Raw genomic sequence first — 15,045 nt, 5'->3', positions numbered from 1 at the left:
GCAAGAAAAACTCACACCCAGTGGGACGTCGGTGACAATGATGACCATGAGAACCTTGGAGAGGAGGAAAGCAATGGATGTCGAGCGGGTCTAACATGATACTGTGAAAGTTCAATCCATAATGGATCCAACACAGTCGCGAGAGTCCAGTCCAAAGCGGATCCGACACAGCAGCGAGAGTCCCGTTCACAGCGGAGCCAGCAGGAAACCATCCCAAGCGGAGGCGGATCAGCAGTGCAGAGATGGTACATGGCCACCGGATCGGACCGGACCCCCTTCACAAGGGAGAGTGGGACATAGGAGAAAAAGAAAAGAAACGGCATAGTATAAGATTTTATTTATATATGTAATATGACTGGAATTGAGGAATTTGTGGACCCATGAAAAAATGGTGCCAATGGTTCACTCTCCCTTTTTCTGACCAATAACGGGAAGAAAAAAAAAAGAGGAGAAAACAACGTCTCGAGAGCCATTTTAAAAGCCCGATTGTTCGCAAACGACCCATAATGCATAAGGTGTGTGCGCTAGAGAAGGCCACAGAAGCAACAGCGAGACATTCTACTCGGGCTGTCAAACAGGTTTGTGCTCCATTTTCCTCTATTTTGGTCATTTTGGACACATTCCAGGTACGGATTGGTTTGTGACGGAGATGAAACAACGACACTATTTACTGTATTCGCGTCGTGTGAGCGGTGGCCGATTGCGCCGCTGTTATCATTGTGGGCCGTACTGACTTATATAATTCTATCTTTTTAACAACCATGGCGTCACATAATTAGTGAGAACACGTCACGTATACATTGTGTTGTAGTTTAATATTTTTAGTCGTGTTAATTGTGTTTTTTATTTACAGCGGGACTGTTGGGCCCGATATTTGACGCAACAAAGCGTTAAATATAGTAGGGTGTTACCTGCCGTCCACGCTTTGCTCTACCGTGTTGCGTTAAAAAGTGTACTATATGTATTTTAGTCAAATGTGTGTTTCTAGCGATCTTCTATTATCGCAGCTTCCCGCTTTCCACTTGCTTACATCGCGACAAGGCGTTCCTTTTCAGCATGCAACCCCACCGGTTTATGCTGGTTTAAACAATGCAACCGTGTCAACGCAACTATAGTGTCACTGGATCCCAACTTGTATCAGCCTCCTTTTATTATTCATCTTTTTATAAATGTACATTTTACCTACTGGGTGCATGATGGACTACAATTTAAAGGCCTACAGAAATAAGATTTTCTTATTTATATTGTATTCTGTTTATATTTACATTTAACACAATTTCCCAACTCATATGTAAACGGGGTTTGTAAATACTGTATAGAATAGACTGACCCATGTGGTTCCTGTGGCTGTAAGGTGAACACTAGTGAAGTTGTAAATACTGTATAGAGTAGGCTAACCCATGTGGTTCCTGTGGCTGTGAAGTGAACACTAGTGAGGTTGTAACTACTGTATAGAGTAGACTGACCCATGTGGTTCCTGTGGCTGTGAAGTGAACACTAGTGAGGTTGTACTGTATAGAGTAGGCTAACCCATGTGGTTCCTGTGGCTGTAAGGTGAACACTAGTGAGGTTGTAAATACTGTATAGAGTAGACTGACCTATGTGGTTCCTGTGGCTGTAAGGTGAACATTAGTGAGGTTGTAAATACTGCATAGAGTGGGCTAACCCATGTAGTTCCTGTGGCTGTGAAGTGAACACTAGTGAGGTTGTACTGTATAGAGTAGGCTAACCCATGTGGTTCCTGTGGCTGTGAAGTGAACACTAGTGAGGTTGTAAATACTGTATAGAGTAGACTGACCCATGTGGTTCCTGTGGCTGTGAAGTGAGCACTAGTGAGGTTGTAAATACTGTATATATAGAGTAGACTGACCCATGTGGTTCCTGTGGCTGTAAGGTGAACACTAGTGAGGTTGTAAATACTGTATGGTTCCTATACATGTTGTTTCTTATATATTTTTCAATTCTTTACAAAACCAGGAGCTTCACATCAGTATTGCCATATATATATATATATATATATATATATATATATATATATATATATATATATATATATATATATATATATATATATATATATATATATATATATATATATATATAAAGACTTAAGTCTTATCCTTTTAATGGATTTCAGGTCCAATGTGTCTCACTTGATCATTTCGCGATATTGCCATATGTTTACTGAAAGGATTTAGTAGAGAACATCGACGATAAAGTTCGCAACTTTTGGTCGCTAAAAAAAACGCCTTGCCTTTGTTGTAAGCACAATACCAATGGCGCGCAATTAGCAAAATGCGCAACCGCATTTTGCAAATTTAATGTCAAATCAAATCTAATCAAATGTTTATTGGATTCATCACTATATAGTGTACATCCACGACTAAACTACTGACTAAACTACTACCAAGTGTGGAATCAGGCCGGGTGGCCTATTTCAAGTTCCAGGTAACCCTACATTATTATATTTTATAAATAGTAAACCAAGTTGTGGTAGTAATTTAGTCAGTAGTTTAGTCGTGGATGTACACTGTATAGTGATGAATCCAATAAACATTTGATTAGATTTGATTTGATTTGTCATTAAATTTGCAAAATGCGGTTGCGCATTTTGCAAATTGCACGCCATTGGTATTGTGCTTACAACACCTTTACCGGAAGTAGCAGACGATGTGCGCGTGATGTCACGGGTTGTAGGGCTCCTCACATTGTTTACAATCATAGCCTCCAGCAGCAAGAGCTATTCGGACCGAGAAAGCGACAATTTCCCCATTAATTTGAGCGAAGATAAAAGATTCGTGGATGAGGAAAGTTAGAGTGAAGCACACAAAAAAAAGAAAAGCCGGCGGCTGCAGTGTGAGCGTTTCAAATGTAAGTAGACACATTTACTAAGATAATTCTGGAAGATCCCTAATAAGAATCAGAAATGTTTTTATTGCCATTGTTTGAAAACGGGTTCACAAACTAGGAATTTTACCTGGCGCAATCGTGCAACATAAAAGACATATAACACAGAATAGAATAACATGAGCTGTAATTGAGGTATCAGATCTTGGTATTGTTCACGTGTCTGATGGCCGAGGGGAAAAAACTGTTCAGGTGGCGGGAGGTGTGGGTCTGGATGGACCGTAGTCTCCTGCCTGAGGAAAGAGGGGAGAATATTTTGTGTCCAGGGTGAGAAGAGTCAGCTGTGATCCGACCCACACGCCTCCTGGTCCTGGAGGAAAACAGGTCCTGGAGGGGCCTATTAAAACAATCTGCTTATTGTTTTAATAGTTCTTTAGTGAGATTGTAAAGTCATACCTGAAAGTCGGATGGCTGCGGTGAATGCCAGTGTCTCTGAGAGAAGCAGAGGAGCCAAGATCACAGCTGCCTTTTTGAGCTGCACGATGAGGCCGCATAATCCACTGATGTCTCCGGTAAGAGATGACTTAATATCACAATTTTCCTATCCAAAAACTTGCTGGTTGACGTAAATAAACATGTCCGCTTGACCGCTGTGTTAAAGCTTCACAACAAACGAAGAAACACCGGCTGTGTTTCGGTGCTAAAGGCAGCTGCAATCCACCGCTTTCCACCAACAGCATTATTCTTTATAGTCTCCGTTATTAATTGAACAAATTGCAAAAGATTCAGCAACACAGATGTCCAAATTACTGTGTAATTATGCGATGAAAAGAGACTACTTTTAGCCGTGAGTGGTGCTGGACTGAAATGTCCGCTCCAACCCGAGACGTCAAACGCACGCGTCATCATTCCGTGACGTTTTCAACAAGAAACTCTGCAGGAAATTTAAAATTGTAATTTAGTAAATTAAAAAGGCCGTATTGGCATGTGTTGCAATGTTAAGATTTCATCATTGATATATAAACTATCAGACTGCGTGGTCGGTAGTAGTGGGTTTCAGTAGGCCTTTAAACAATGCAACCGTGTCAACGCAACTATAGTGTCACTGGATCCCAACTTGTATCAGCCTCGTTTTATTATTCATCTTTTTCCAAATGTACATTTTACCTACTGAGTGCATGCTGGACTACAATTTAACACAGTGTTTATCAACCACTGTGCCGCGACACACTAGTGCAGTGTTTTTCAACCCGTGAGATACAGTCTGGTGTGCCGTGGGAGGTTATCTAGATTCACCTATTTGGTTTAAAAAATCTTTTTTGCAAACCAATAATTACAGTCTGCAAATGATAAGAGGCCTACTAAAACCCACTACTACCGACCACGCAGTCTGATAGTTTATATATCAATGATGAAATATTAACATTGCAACACATGCCAATACGGCCTTTTTAGTTTACTAAATTACAATTTTAAATTTCCCTCGGAGTTTCTTGTCTAAAACGTCGCGGAATTTATGACGTGTGCGCGTGACGTCTCGAGTTGGAGGGGACATATTAGCGCAGCACCACCTGCGGCTAAAGTTGTCTCTTTTCATCGTGCAATTACACAGTATTCTGGACATCTGTGTTGCTGAATCTTTTGCAATTTGTTCAATTAATAATGGAGAAGTCAAAGTAGAAAGATGGAGGTGGGAAGCTTTAGCCTTTACCCACACAAACACACGGTGTTTCCTTGTTTAAAATTCCCGGAGGTGAATCTTTACTACGGTTTGGAGCGGTCAAGTGAATATGGATCCCGACCACTTCTCAACCGGCAGGTTTTGGTGAAAAAATTGTGGTAAAAAGTCGCCTCTTACCGGAGCTCAACGGAACTTCTGTCGTGCTGCTGCTGCCGTGACTTCCCTCAGAGAATGGCGTCAAGACACCCGTGGACACACCCCTCCGACTATCAGGTACTATATAATCTCACTAAAACACTAGCAACACAATAGAAAGATAAGGGATTTCCCAGAATTATCCTAGTAAATGTGTCTAAAAACATATGAATCGCTCACAATGCAATCCCCCCCCTTTTTTTTTTCACTTTTTTTTTATTTTTAATTTTTTGGGTAGTCCTTTGCTATCAATATCCTCAGCCACAAATCTTTCATCCTCGCTCAAATTAATGGGGAAATTGACGTTTTCTTGGTCCAAATAGCTCTTTTTGTTGGAGGCTCCCATTATAAACAATGTGAGGATGTGAGGAGCACTCACACCGGTGACGTCATCGTCTGCGACTTCCGGTAGAGGCAAGGCTTTTTTATTAGCAACCAAAAGTTGCGAATTTTATCGTGGATGTTCTCTACTAAATCCTTTCAGCAAAAATATGGCAATATCGCGAAATGATCAAGTATGATACATAGAATGGACCTGCTATCCCCGTTTAAATAAGACAATCTCATTTCAGTAGGCCTTTAGGGTTTTAAAAGCCTACTGAAATGAGATTTTAGAATGGATAGCAGGTCCATTCTATGTGTCATACTTGATCATTTCTCGATATTGCCATATTTTTGCTGAAAAGATTTAGTAAAGAACATCGAAGATAAAGTTTGCAACTTTTGTTCGCTAATAAAAAAGCCTTGCCTTTACCGGAAGTAGCAGACGATGTGCGCGTGACGCCACAGGTTGTAGGGCTCCTCACATCCTCACATTGTTTACAATCATAGCCACCAGCAACTAGAGTGATTCGGACCGAGAAAGCGACACCCCCGTACCGAACCGAAACCCCCTTACCGAAACGGTTCAATACAAATACACGTACCGATACACCACTACAAATGATGTGTCGGTGCTGTCTAGAGCTGGGCAGAGTAATCGTGTAATACTCTTCAATATCAGTAGGTGGCAGCCGCTAGCTAATTGCTTTACAGTGGAAGGGAGCTTGCAGGTAAAAAGGTGTCTAATGCTTAAACCAAAAATAAACAAAAGGTGACTGCCCATAAGAAAAGGCATTGGAGCTTAGGGAAGGCTATACAGAACAAAACTAAAACCTAACTGGCTACAAAGTAAACAAAAACAGAATTCTGGATGACAGCAAAAACTTACTGCGGAGCAAAGACGGCGTCCAAAAAGTACATCCTAACATGGCATGACAATCAATGTCCTTGCAAGGAAGGATATCAACAACTTAAAATAGTTTTGATTGCTAAAACAAAGCAGATGCCAGGAAAGCGTTGAACGAAGACATGAAACTGCTATAGGAAAACACCAACCAAACAGGAAAAGCTATCAAAATAGGAGCGTAAGACAAGAACTAAAACACTATACAGGAAAACAGCAAAAAAGTAAAAATAAGTCCGGGCGTGATGTGGCAGGTGGTGACAGTACACATACTTTGAGACAAGAGCTATATTGATGCATGCTTGGTTATGCTTTAAAGACATATCCAACAATTGCTACTTCTTACCGTCAAATGAGTTTCATTCATTTTTAATGATTTCTGCTGGTGGTGTGCCTCCGGATATTTTCAATGAACAAAATGTGCCTCAGCTCATAAAAAGGTTGAAAAACACTGCACTCGTGTATCGTGAGATATTTGGTGTGCTGTGGGAAATTATGCAAATTCACCTAATTGGTCGGAAAAATATTTTTTGCAAACCAATAATTATAATCCGCAAACAATGTGCCGTTGTAGAGTGTCTGTGCTGTCAGAAATGTAACCGTGTAATACCGTATTTTTTGTATTATAAATTGCTCCGGAGTATAAGTCGCACCGACCGAAAATGCATAATAAAGAAGGGAAAAAACCTATATAAGTCGCACCAGAGTATAAGTCACATTTTTTGGGGAAATGTATTTGATAAAATCCAACACCATGAATGGACATAACGCCAAATTTTTATTGGTTGACTTGTGTGACGATTGCTGATATAAGCCTAGTGTCTTACGTGAATAAGATAAATAATATTATTTGATATTTTACGGTAATGTGTTAATAATTTCACACAAGTTGCTCCAGAGTATAGGTCCCGCCCCCGGCCAACTAGGAGCAGCGGCTTTACTTTTAACTCCTCCAGGATGACGGAGCTTCTCACCCCATCTCTACAGGAGAGCCCCGCCACTCGGTGGAGAAAGCAAATTTCGGCCGCTTGTACCCGTGATCTTGTCCTTTCAGTCATAACCCAAAGCTCACGACCATAGGTGAGGATGGGAACATAGATCGAACGGTAAATTGAGAGCTTTGCCTTCCGGCTCAGCTCCTTCTTCACCACAACGGATCGATACAGCGTCCACATTACTGAAGACGCCGCACCGATCCGCCTGTCGATCTCACCATCCACTCTTCTCTCACCCGTGAACAAGACTCCGAGGTAAATTATGGAATGGATTAAGCAAATAAATCAAACAATGTACTAATATGATCCACTTCAAGAAACTCTTTTAAACTTAAAGTGTTTACAAAGTACAAAGAAGAAGAACCATGATAAACATTCTCAATTTATCTTATTTGTTTATTCATTTTCAAGATACTCTTACTCATCTCACCATATGAAATATAACTTACTTCACCAATTATTATTTATTTATTGTTATTGTTATTACTTATGGATTATATTCTGAATAAATAAATAAATGGGGCGGCATAGCACGGTTGGTAGAGCGGCCGTGCCAGCAACTTGAGGGTTGCAGGTTCGATTTCCGCTTCCGCCATCCTAGTCACTGCCGTGGTGTCCTTGGGCAAGACACTTTACCTACCTGCTCCCAGTGCCACCCACACTGGTTTAAATGTAACTTAGATAAATGATAAATGGGTTGTACTTGTATAGCGCTTTTCTACCTTCAAGGTACTCAAAGCGCTTTGACACTACTTCCACATTTACCCATTCACACACACATTCACACACTGATGGAGGGAGCTGCCATGCAAGGCGCCAACCAGCACCCATCAGGAGCAAGGGTGAAGTGTCTTGCTCAGGACACAACGGACGTGACGAGGTTGGTTCTAGGTGGGATTTGAACCAGTGACCCTCGGGTTGCGCACGGCCACTCTCACACTGCGCCTTGGGTTTCACTATGTAAAGCGCTTTGAGTCACTAGAGAAAAGCGCTATATAAATATAATTCACTTCACAAATTGAGAACAGGAAGTGAACAAAAGTTTGAGCAACTGCTATGTAAAGGAAAAAGGGTAGGATTAAATAAGCTCTGCTTCTTCCTACTCCTTTTCGAACATGTTGAATAGAGAAACTGAAAATTGTGATGTACAGTATCATGTTGTATGCACGCATGTTCCAAATGAACTCAAACTCAACTCAACATACTATACTGTATATTCGGACAACAATGCTGGTCAACAGGAAGCAGGAACGGCAGTAAAACCCGAATTTCCACTGAATGCGGAACGGCCCCGGATCGGCACACTCTTTCCGTTTTTATTCAAGTCAGTGTGTCAATTTCCACTACCCGCGGAACATTACCGACATGCAAATAAATGCTTTTCCGCATTCCAGCGCTAAAAATATGCAGAGCTTCTTTTTTTGTTGGATTCTGCAACAAATCTGTTAAATTTCACTAAAATCTGTTAAGTGTTTGACAAGAAGTCATGCACAAACACAAAATAAAGTATCTGGTTTACTTTAAAAATAAATTACTCCGTCTTCAATGCGGATTGTATTTTACACTTTGAAAGGTCCTAATAGGGTTGTACAGTATACCGGTCTTAGTATAGTACCGCGATACTAATGAATCATATACGGTACCATACCGCCTCTGAAAAGTACTGGATCGCCTGCGTCAAATGTCAGCTGATACGGCAACTGGGAATACAGAGGACTGATTGGGTGACACGCTTGCCAGGTAGGATGTTAATGTTGTATTTAGAGATAAATGCGGCTTCCTCCCACTTCCAAAGACATGCACCTGGGGATAGGTTGATTGGCAACACTAAATTGGCCCTAGTGTGTGAATGTGAGTGTGAATGTTGTCTGTCTATCTGTGTTGGCCCTGCGATGAGATGGCGACTTGTCCAGTGTGTACCCTGCCTTCCGCCCGATTGTAGCTGAGATAGGCGCCAGCGCCCCCGCCACCCCGAAAGGGAATAAGCGGTAGAAAATGGATGGATGGATGGATGCTTTATAATGTAAAATCGTAAATTATTGTTATCGGTTCAAGTAGTAAAATTTCTGACGTTATAAAACGCCGCCATACGGAGTGGTACACGGACGTAGGGAGAAGTACAGAGCGGCAATAAACCTTAAAGGCACTGCCCAATCACATAATATCTACGGCTGTTCACACACACAAGTGAATGCAAGGGATTTTTGGTCAACAGCCATACAGGTCACACTGATGGTGGTCGTATAAACAACTTTAAAGGCCTACTGAAACCCACTACTACCCACCACGCAGTCTGATAGTTTATATATCAATGATGAAATATTAACATTGCAACACATGCCAATACGGCCTTTTTGGTTTACTAAATTGCAATTTTAAATTTCCCGGGAGTTTTTTCTTGAAAACGTTGCGTAATGATGACGTGTACGCGTGACGTCACGGGCTGTTAGGAAATATGAGCGCTCCACACACACACAGCTAAAAGTCGTCTGCTTTAACCGCATAATTACACAGTATTTTGGAGATCTGTGTTGCTGAATCTTTTGCAATTTGTTCAACTAATTTTGGAGAAGTCAAAGTAGAAAGATGGAGTTGGGAAGCTTTAGCCTTTAGCCACACAAACACACGGTGATTCCTTGTTTAAAATTCCCGGAGGTGAAACTTTACTATGGATCAGAGCGCGGTCAAGCGAACATGGATCCCGACCGAATGTCAACCAGCAGGTTTCGGTGAGAAAATTGTGGTAAAAAGTCGCTTCTAACCGGAGATCAGCTGAGCTTGCCCCGTCCATAAAGCTGCCGTTGTCTTCTCTGAGACATTGGCGTCAACACACCCGTGGATACACCCTTCCGACTATCAGGTATTGTTAAACTCACTAAAACACTGGCAACACAATAGAAAGATAAGGGATTTCCCAGAATTATCCTAGTAAATGTGTCTAAAAAAATCTGAATCCGTCTCAATGCAATGGCGTTTTGTTTTTGTTTTTTTCTAGTCCATTGCTATCAATATCCTCAAACACAAATCTTTCATCCTCGCTCAAATTAATGGGGAAATTGTCGTTTTCTCGGTTCGAATAGCTGTTTTTGTTGGAGGCTCCCATTAAAAACAATGTGAATATGTGAGGAGCCATCATCATGTGACATCATCGTCTGCGACTTCCGGTAAAGGCAGGGCTTTTCTGTTCCCACCAAAAGTTGCAAACTTTATTTTGGATGTTCTCTACTAAATCCTTTCAGCAAAAATATGGCAATATCGCGAAATGATCAAGTATGACACATAGAATGGACCTGCTATCCCCGCTTAAATAAGAAAATCTCATTTCAGTAGGCCTTTAACACTGTTACAAATACGCGCCACACTGTGAACCCATACAAAACCAGAATGACAAACACATTTTGGGAGAACAGCCGCACCGTAACACAACATAAACACAACAGAACAAATACCCAGAACCCTTTGCAGCTCTAACTCTTCCAGGACGCTACAATAAACCCCCCCGCATGTTAAAAAAAAAGAAAATGCACTTTGTGACTTCAATAATAAATATGGCAGTGCCATGTTGGCATTTTTTTCCATAACTTGAGTTGATTTATTTTGCAAAACCTTGTTACATTGTTTAATGCATCCAGCGGGGCATCACAACAAAATTAGACAGAATAATGTGTTAATTCCACGACTGTAAATATAGGCATCGGTTGATATCGGAATGAAGAGTTGGACAATATCGGAATATTGGATATCGGGGTTAAAAAGCCGTTATCAGACATCTCTAATAAAGTTGCTTATCTAGACAGGACCGATTTTATTTGCTTCTGATTTTCTTGAAGGACGGAATAAATGTTTCGCCGCCTACCGCCCAAATGCAGCTGAGATAGGCTCCCGCGATCCCAAAAGGGAAAAGCGGTAGGAAATGGATGGACTGTTCGCTTTATTACTACTTCCCTCATCACGTGATGATGCGGCAATTTGCGATATCTCGTAAAAGTCTGCGCTATTTTGCTGCACGACGGAGGTGACAAAACAGCGGTGGGGATTGTCGGCCATTTTGAGTATTCCGCTCTGAACATCTTCGGCAATTTCCCAAGATTTGAGGTCGGATGACGTCACTGGAGGAACGCTCATATCATCAGATCAGTCTATACTGGAAATACGCGATGTGATGTTTATCACTCACAATCCCTATATAAGTCAAAAACACTTTTTTCTGCACTCAAGCAGGGTTCATTTTGTTGACTAAAAATTTTTGTCTTACTTATAGTCGACGACCTATTTTCCCCTAACTACAACAGGACGATAACAAATCAAAACAAATGCACGTTGACGAAAACCATGACAAAAATAATTGACAATTTAGTCGACAAATATGAAAATGTTGACGGATGAAATCCAATCGTATTTAATTTTGTCTTTATGTTTGTGGGACTCGTTAAGAATCTGTCCAATCACAGTAGCCTGCAGCAGAAGAGTGGGGGTAAACCACAGCGTGTCTTTGTAGAACAAAGTGTTTGTATTTTTTATTGGGAAAAAAGACTGTATTGTAGGGGTGTAACGATAAACGGTTATAATGACGGTTGCGGCAAAACTCCCAACAATTGATATTACCCTTTTAATTAAATTATCTAAAAACTGAGATTGATAATTGCACACTGTTCAGCTATGGATTGCAACAACTTGACAACACAAAAGAGGACAGTGTATGTGAGCTATATATACAATATATATATATATATATATATATATATATATATATATATATATATATATATATATATATATATATATATATATACATATATATATATATATATATATTATGGGTGTAACGGTACACAAAAATTTCAGTTCGATACGTACCTCGGTTCGGTTAATTTTCGGTACAGTAAGAAAAAAACTTCTTAACCCTGAACGTACATTGAAAATACATACAACCATAACTTAAAAAGCCGGACATTCGAGGCATTTAAGAAACTCCACCGGGACAGCTCCGCAAAGAGGACATATCCCGTGAAAAGAGGTGTGGTCAGTCTATCATAACCCAGTCGTTACTAGCATGCCGTGTGTTGTTGTTTTTTTTTTAATTGATTGAAACTTTTATTAGTAGATTGCACAGTACAGTACATATTCCGTACAGTTGACCACTAAATGGTAACACCTGAATAAGTTTTTCATCTTGTTTAAGTCGGGGTCCACGTAAATTAATTCATGGTGCCTCGGTGTGCATGGTTTACACAACGTGCGGTGCGCTACTTATATGTCCGTGTCGTTCGGTTCACCTGCGAACTGAACCGAAACCCCCGTACCGAAAAGGTTCAATACAAATACACGTACCGTTACCCCCATAATACATATATATATAAGTAAATAAATAACTGCACTTTTATTGGTATCGTTTACAATCATTTTTTAATCCATGCCGACGGATGTATTTTTTTAATGCATTCTTACTCGTAAATAAACATGAATAAAAGTTCCTTTATAGCGGAGCCAATGGGAGGTTCTCTGTTCAGCCCATAAAACCCAATATACTGTATAACCATCCAAAACTCCAATACTCCATTTGCATTTTTTGACTCGAATAGTAACAAAGAATTAGTGATATTGTTATTATAAGGGCTAACGCAGACAAACAATTTATAGCGGTGTTGTGACCACGAGCTTGTGTGCATATGTCGACATGATCGGACTGATCAGCTGTTTCCTCGCTTCCTTGCTTGTCAAACTTTATTGTCGACCATAAATCGTGCCACTCACCTAGACAGTAGGAGAATGAGGACATATTCTGACCAATTTGCTCATGAATTTATTCACAAAGTGGTGACCCTCGCCCCATCCTTGTTTGGGAATGACTGAGAAATGTCATGAAAGCTGCTTTTATACCCAATAATGGCACCCACCTGTTCCCAATTAGCCTATTCACTTGTGGGATGTCCCAAATAAGTGTTTGATGAGCATTCCTCAACTTTCTCAACCTTATTTGCCACTTGTGCCAGCCCTTTTGGAACATGTTGCAGACATGAAATTCCAAAAGAGCTAATATTTGCAAAACGTTTTCCAGTTTGAACATTTAATATTATATTTGCAGTCTATTCAATTGAATATAAGTTAAAAAGTATTTGCAAATCATTATATTCTGTTTTTATTTGCAATTGACACAACGTGCCAACTTCACTGGTTTTGGGTTTTGTACAACTTTTTATATTTAACATATTTTTCTCTCGGTCCTTATTCCCGATAGGTCATTAGTGAATTAGTGAATTATATTTATATAGCGCTTTTCTCTGGGGACTCAAAGCGCTTTACATAGTGAAACCCAATTTCTAAGTTAAATTTTTAAACCAGTGTGTGTGGCACTGGGAGCAGGTGGGAATTGGGTTGCCCAAGGACACAAGGGCAGTAACTAGGATAGCAGAAGCGGGGATCGAACCTGGAACCCTCAAGTTACTGGCACGGCCACTCTACCAACCGAGCTATACCGTCATTAAAAAATATTAATACTTTTCGATATTGACCGATACCCACCCATCCATTTCCTACCGCTTGTCTTTTTCTGGGTCGCGGGGGTGGTGGAGCAAAACACTTATATCGTTATACAGTTTTCAGCCATATTGCCCAGCCCTAGTCTCCCCTATCCACAGTGTCATCTGCACTCGAATCCAAACAACAATTGTACAATTCCCATCACTAGTTGCCTCCAAATATTATGCTTTATTGATATATATCTGTCTTTTTTTAATCCACTAGGACATATCTATAAAGATGGAAGTTGACATCAACGGAGTGTCGAGGGCTCATGTAGCCATTCTACCTGCAGCTGAGCTCAAAGGTACGTTGAAAGTGGAAGCAGAAAAACCTCGCTGTGCCAGCACGCCCTGCTCGCCCATCAGGAGCACAGTCGCAGGATACCAGATCCTCCACATGGACTCAAACTATCTAGTGGGCTTCACGACGGGTGAGGAGCTGCTGAAATTGGCCCACGGATGGTCAGAAAGCTCTCCAGAAAAGAGCTTGTTACCCGAGGCCGCCCCCAGTCCTATTCAGACCAGTGTGTCCAAGTCATTAGACTTAAGCATCCACCGGTCTTCAAGAATATTCAAAGCCAAAAGTCGCTACTACCAACCTTACGACATCCCTGCTGCCAGCGGTCGTAGAAGACGACGTATGCCAAGCTCGAGTGACACCTTCCTCAGGTCTATGACTCAAGGGGAACATGGGAGGAGTGTACATGCACCGCTACCCTTATGTCTGCTCAAAGGGAAGAGGACCCAGTCCAAGTCCCTGGACTATCTTAATCTCGACAAAATCACAATCAAAGAGTCGTCAGACACTGAGGTGTTACAGTACCAACTGCAGCATCTTACCCTTAGGGGAGAGCGCATGTTCACTAGAAACAAAACCTAAAAGCACAGAACATTTCAAAAATATTCTGGGCGTCGTTCGCTTTGTGGGGATTCGATTATTTTTTTTTTTTTTTTTGCACTAAGATTATAAGTAGTATTTAAACAAGACGGCCTGATAATCCTGCTCTATTATGTTCCTGGAATAAACCCTGCACTGAACACATAAGGTTGAAAAGGATTAGTACCTAATATGACTTATTATTATTTTAGTATTGTCATATAATTAGTACTCACTGAATTGTGATTTTGGAAGTCAAAATGTGAATTATATATCTTAGCAATAACTGGTTTACCTACTATTTATTACAGCTGATGCATGCACATATCACAATGTATCAGCTTTCAATTAAATCATCTTTTTACTGCTTAAGGTGACAAGCTTTGAAATGTGTTTTTTTTATGACGCTAATTTAATCTGTGAAAATTAAAATGATCGAGTAATTTTATATTATTTTTGATTATGTTTATTTAATAGTCAGTCAATATCTGTGTTTGTTTAAATGTTTTGTGATTCTCCATTCAGAATTTGCTAGGTTTTATTAATTAATCTAATCCAGGGGTCTAAAAACACGTGGGCCAATTGCGGCCCACAAGACGTTTTTTTTGCGGCCCGCACCTTAATGTGAAAATTTACAGCGTCATACTTGTATACCCTCAATTTTTCCGGGAGACTCCCAATTTTCAGTGGGGGTATTCATTATC

General features: G+C 40.5%; 1 protein-coding gene across 1 annotated transcript; it reads left to right on the top strand.

The window, feature by feature from the left end:
• Positions 1-479: 479 nt before the first annotated feature.
• On the top strand, positions 480-14,789 carry macir (macrophage immunometabolism regulator). The gene is made up of 2 exons (XM_061876824.1): positions 480-578; positions 13,688-14,789. Exons 1-2 carry the CDS (start codon positions 507-509, stop codon positions 14,342-14,344), a joined length of 729 nt encoding a protein of 242 aa, XP_061732808.1. The 5' UTR covers positions 480-506; the 3' UTR covers positions 14,345-14,789.
• Positions 14,790-15,045: the final 256 nt, after the last annotated feature.

This window comes from Nerophis ophidion, linkage group LG17 (assembly GCF_033978795.1).
Source record: "Nerophis ophidion isolate RoL-2023_Sa linkage group LG17, RoL_Noph_v1.0, whole genome shotgun sequence".
Lineage (NCBI taxonomy): Eukaryota > Metazoa > Chordata > Actinopteri > Syngnathiformes > Syngnathidae > Nerophis > Nerophis ophidion.
The sequence above is the reverse complement of the archived record's forward strand: the minus strand, read 5'-3'. Positions and strand labels throughout refer to the sequence as shown.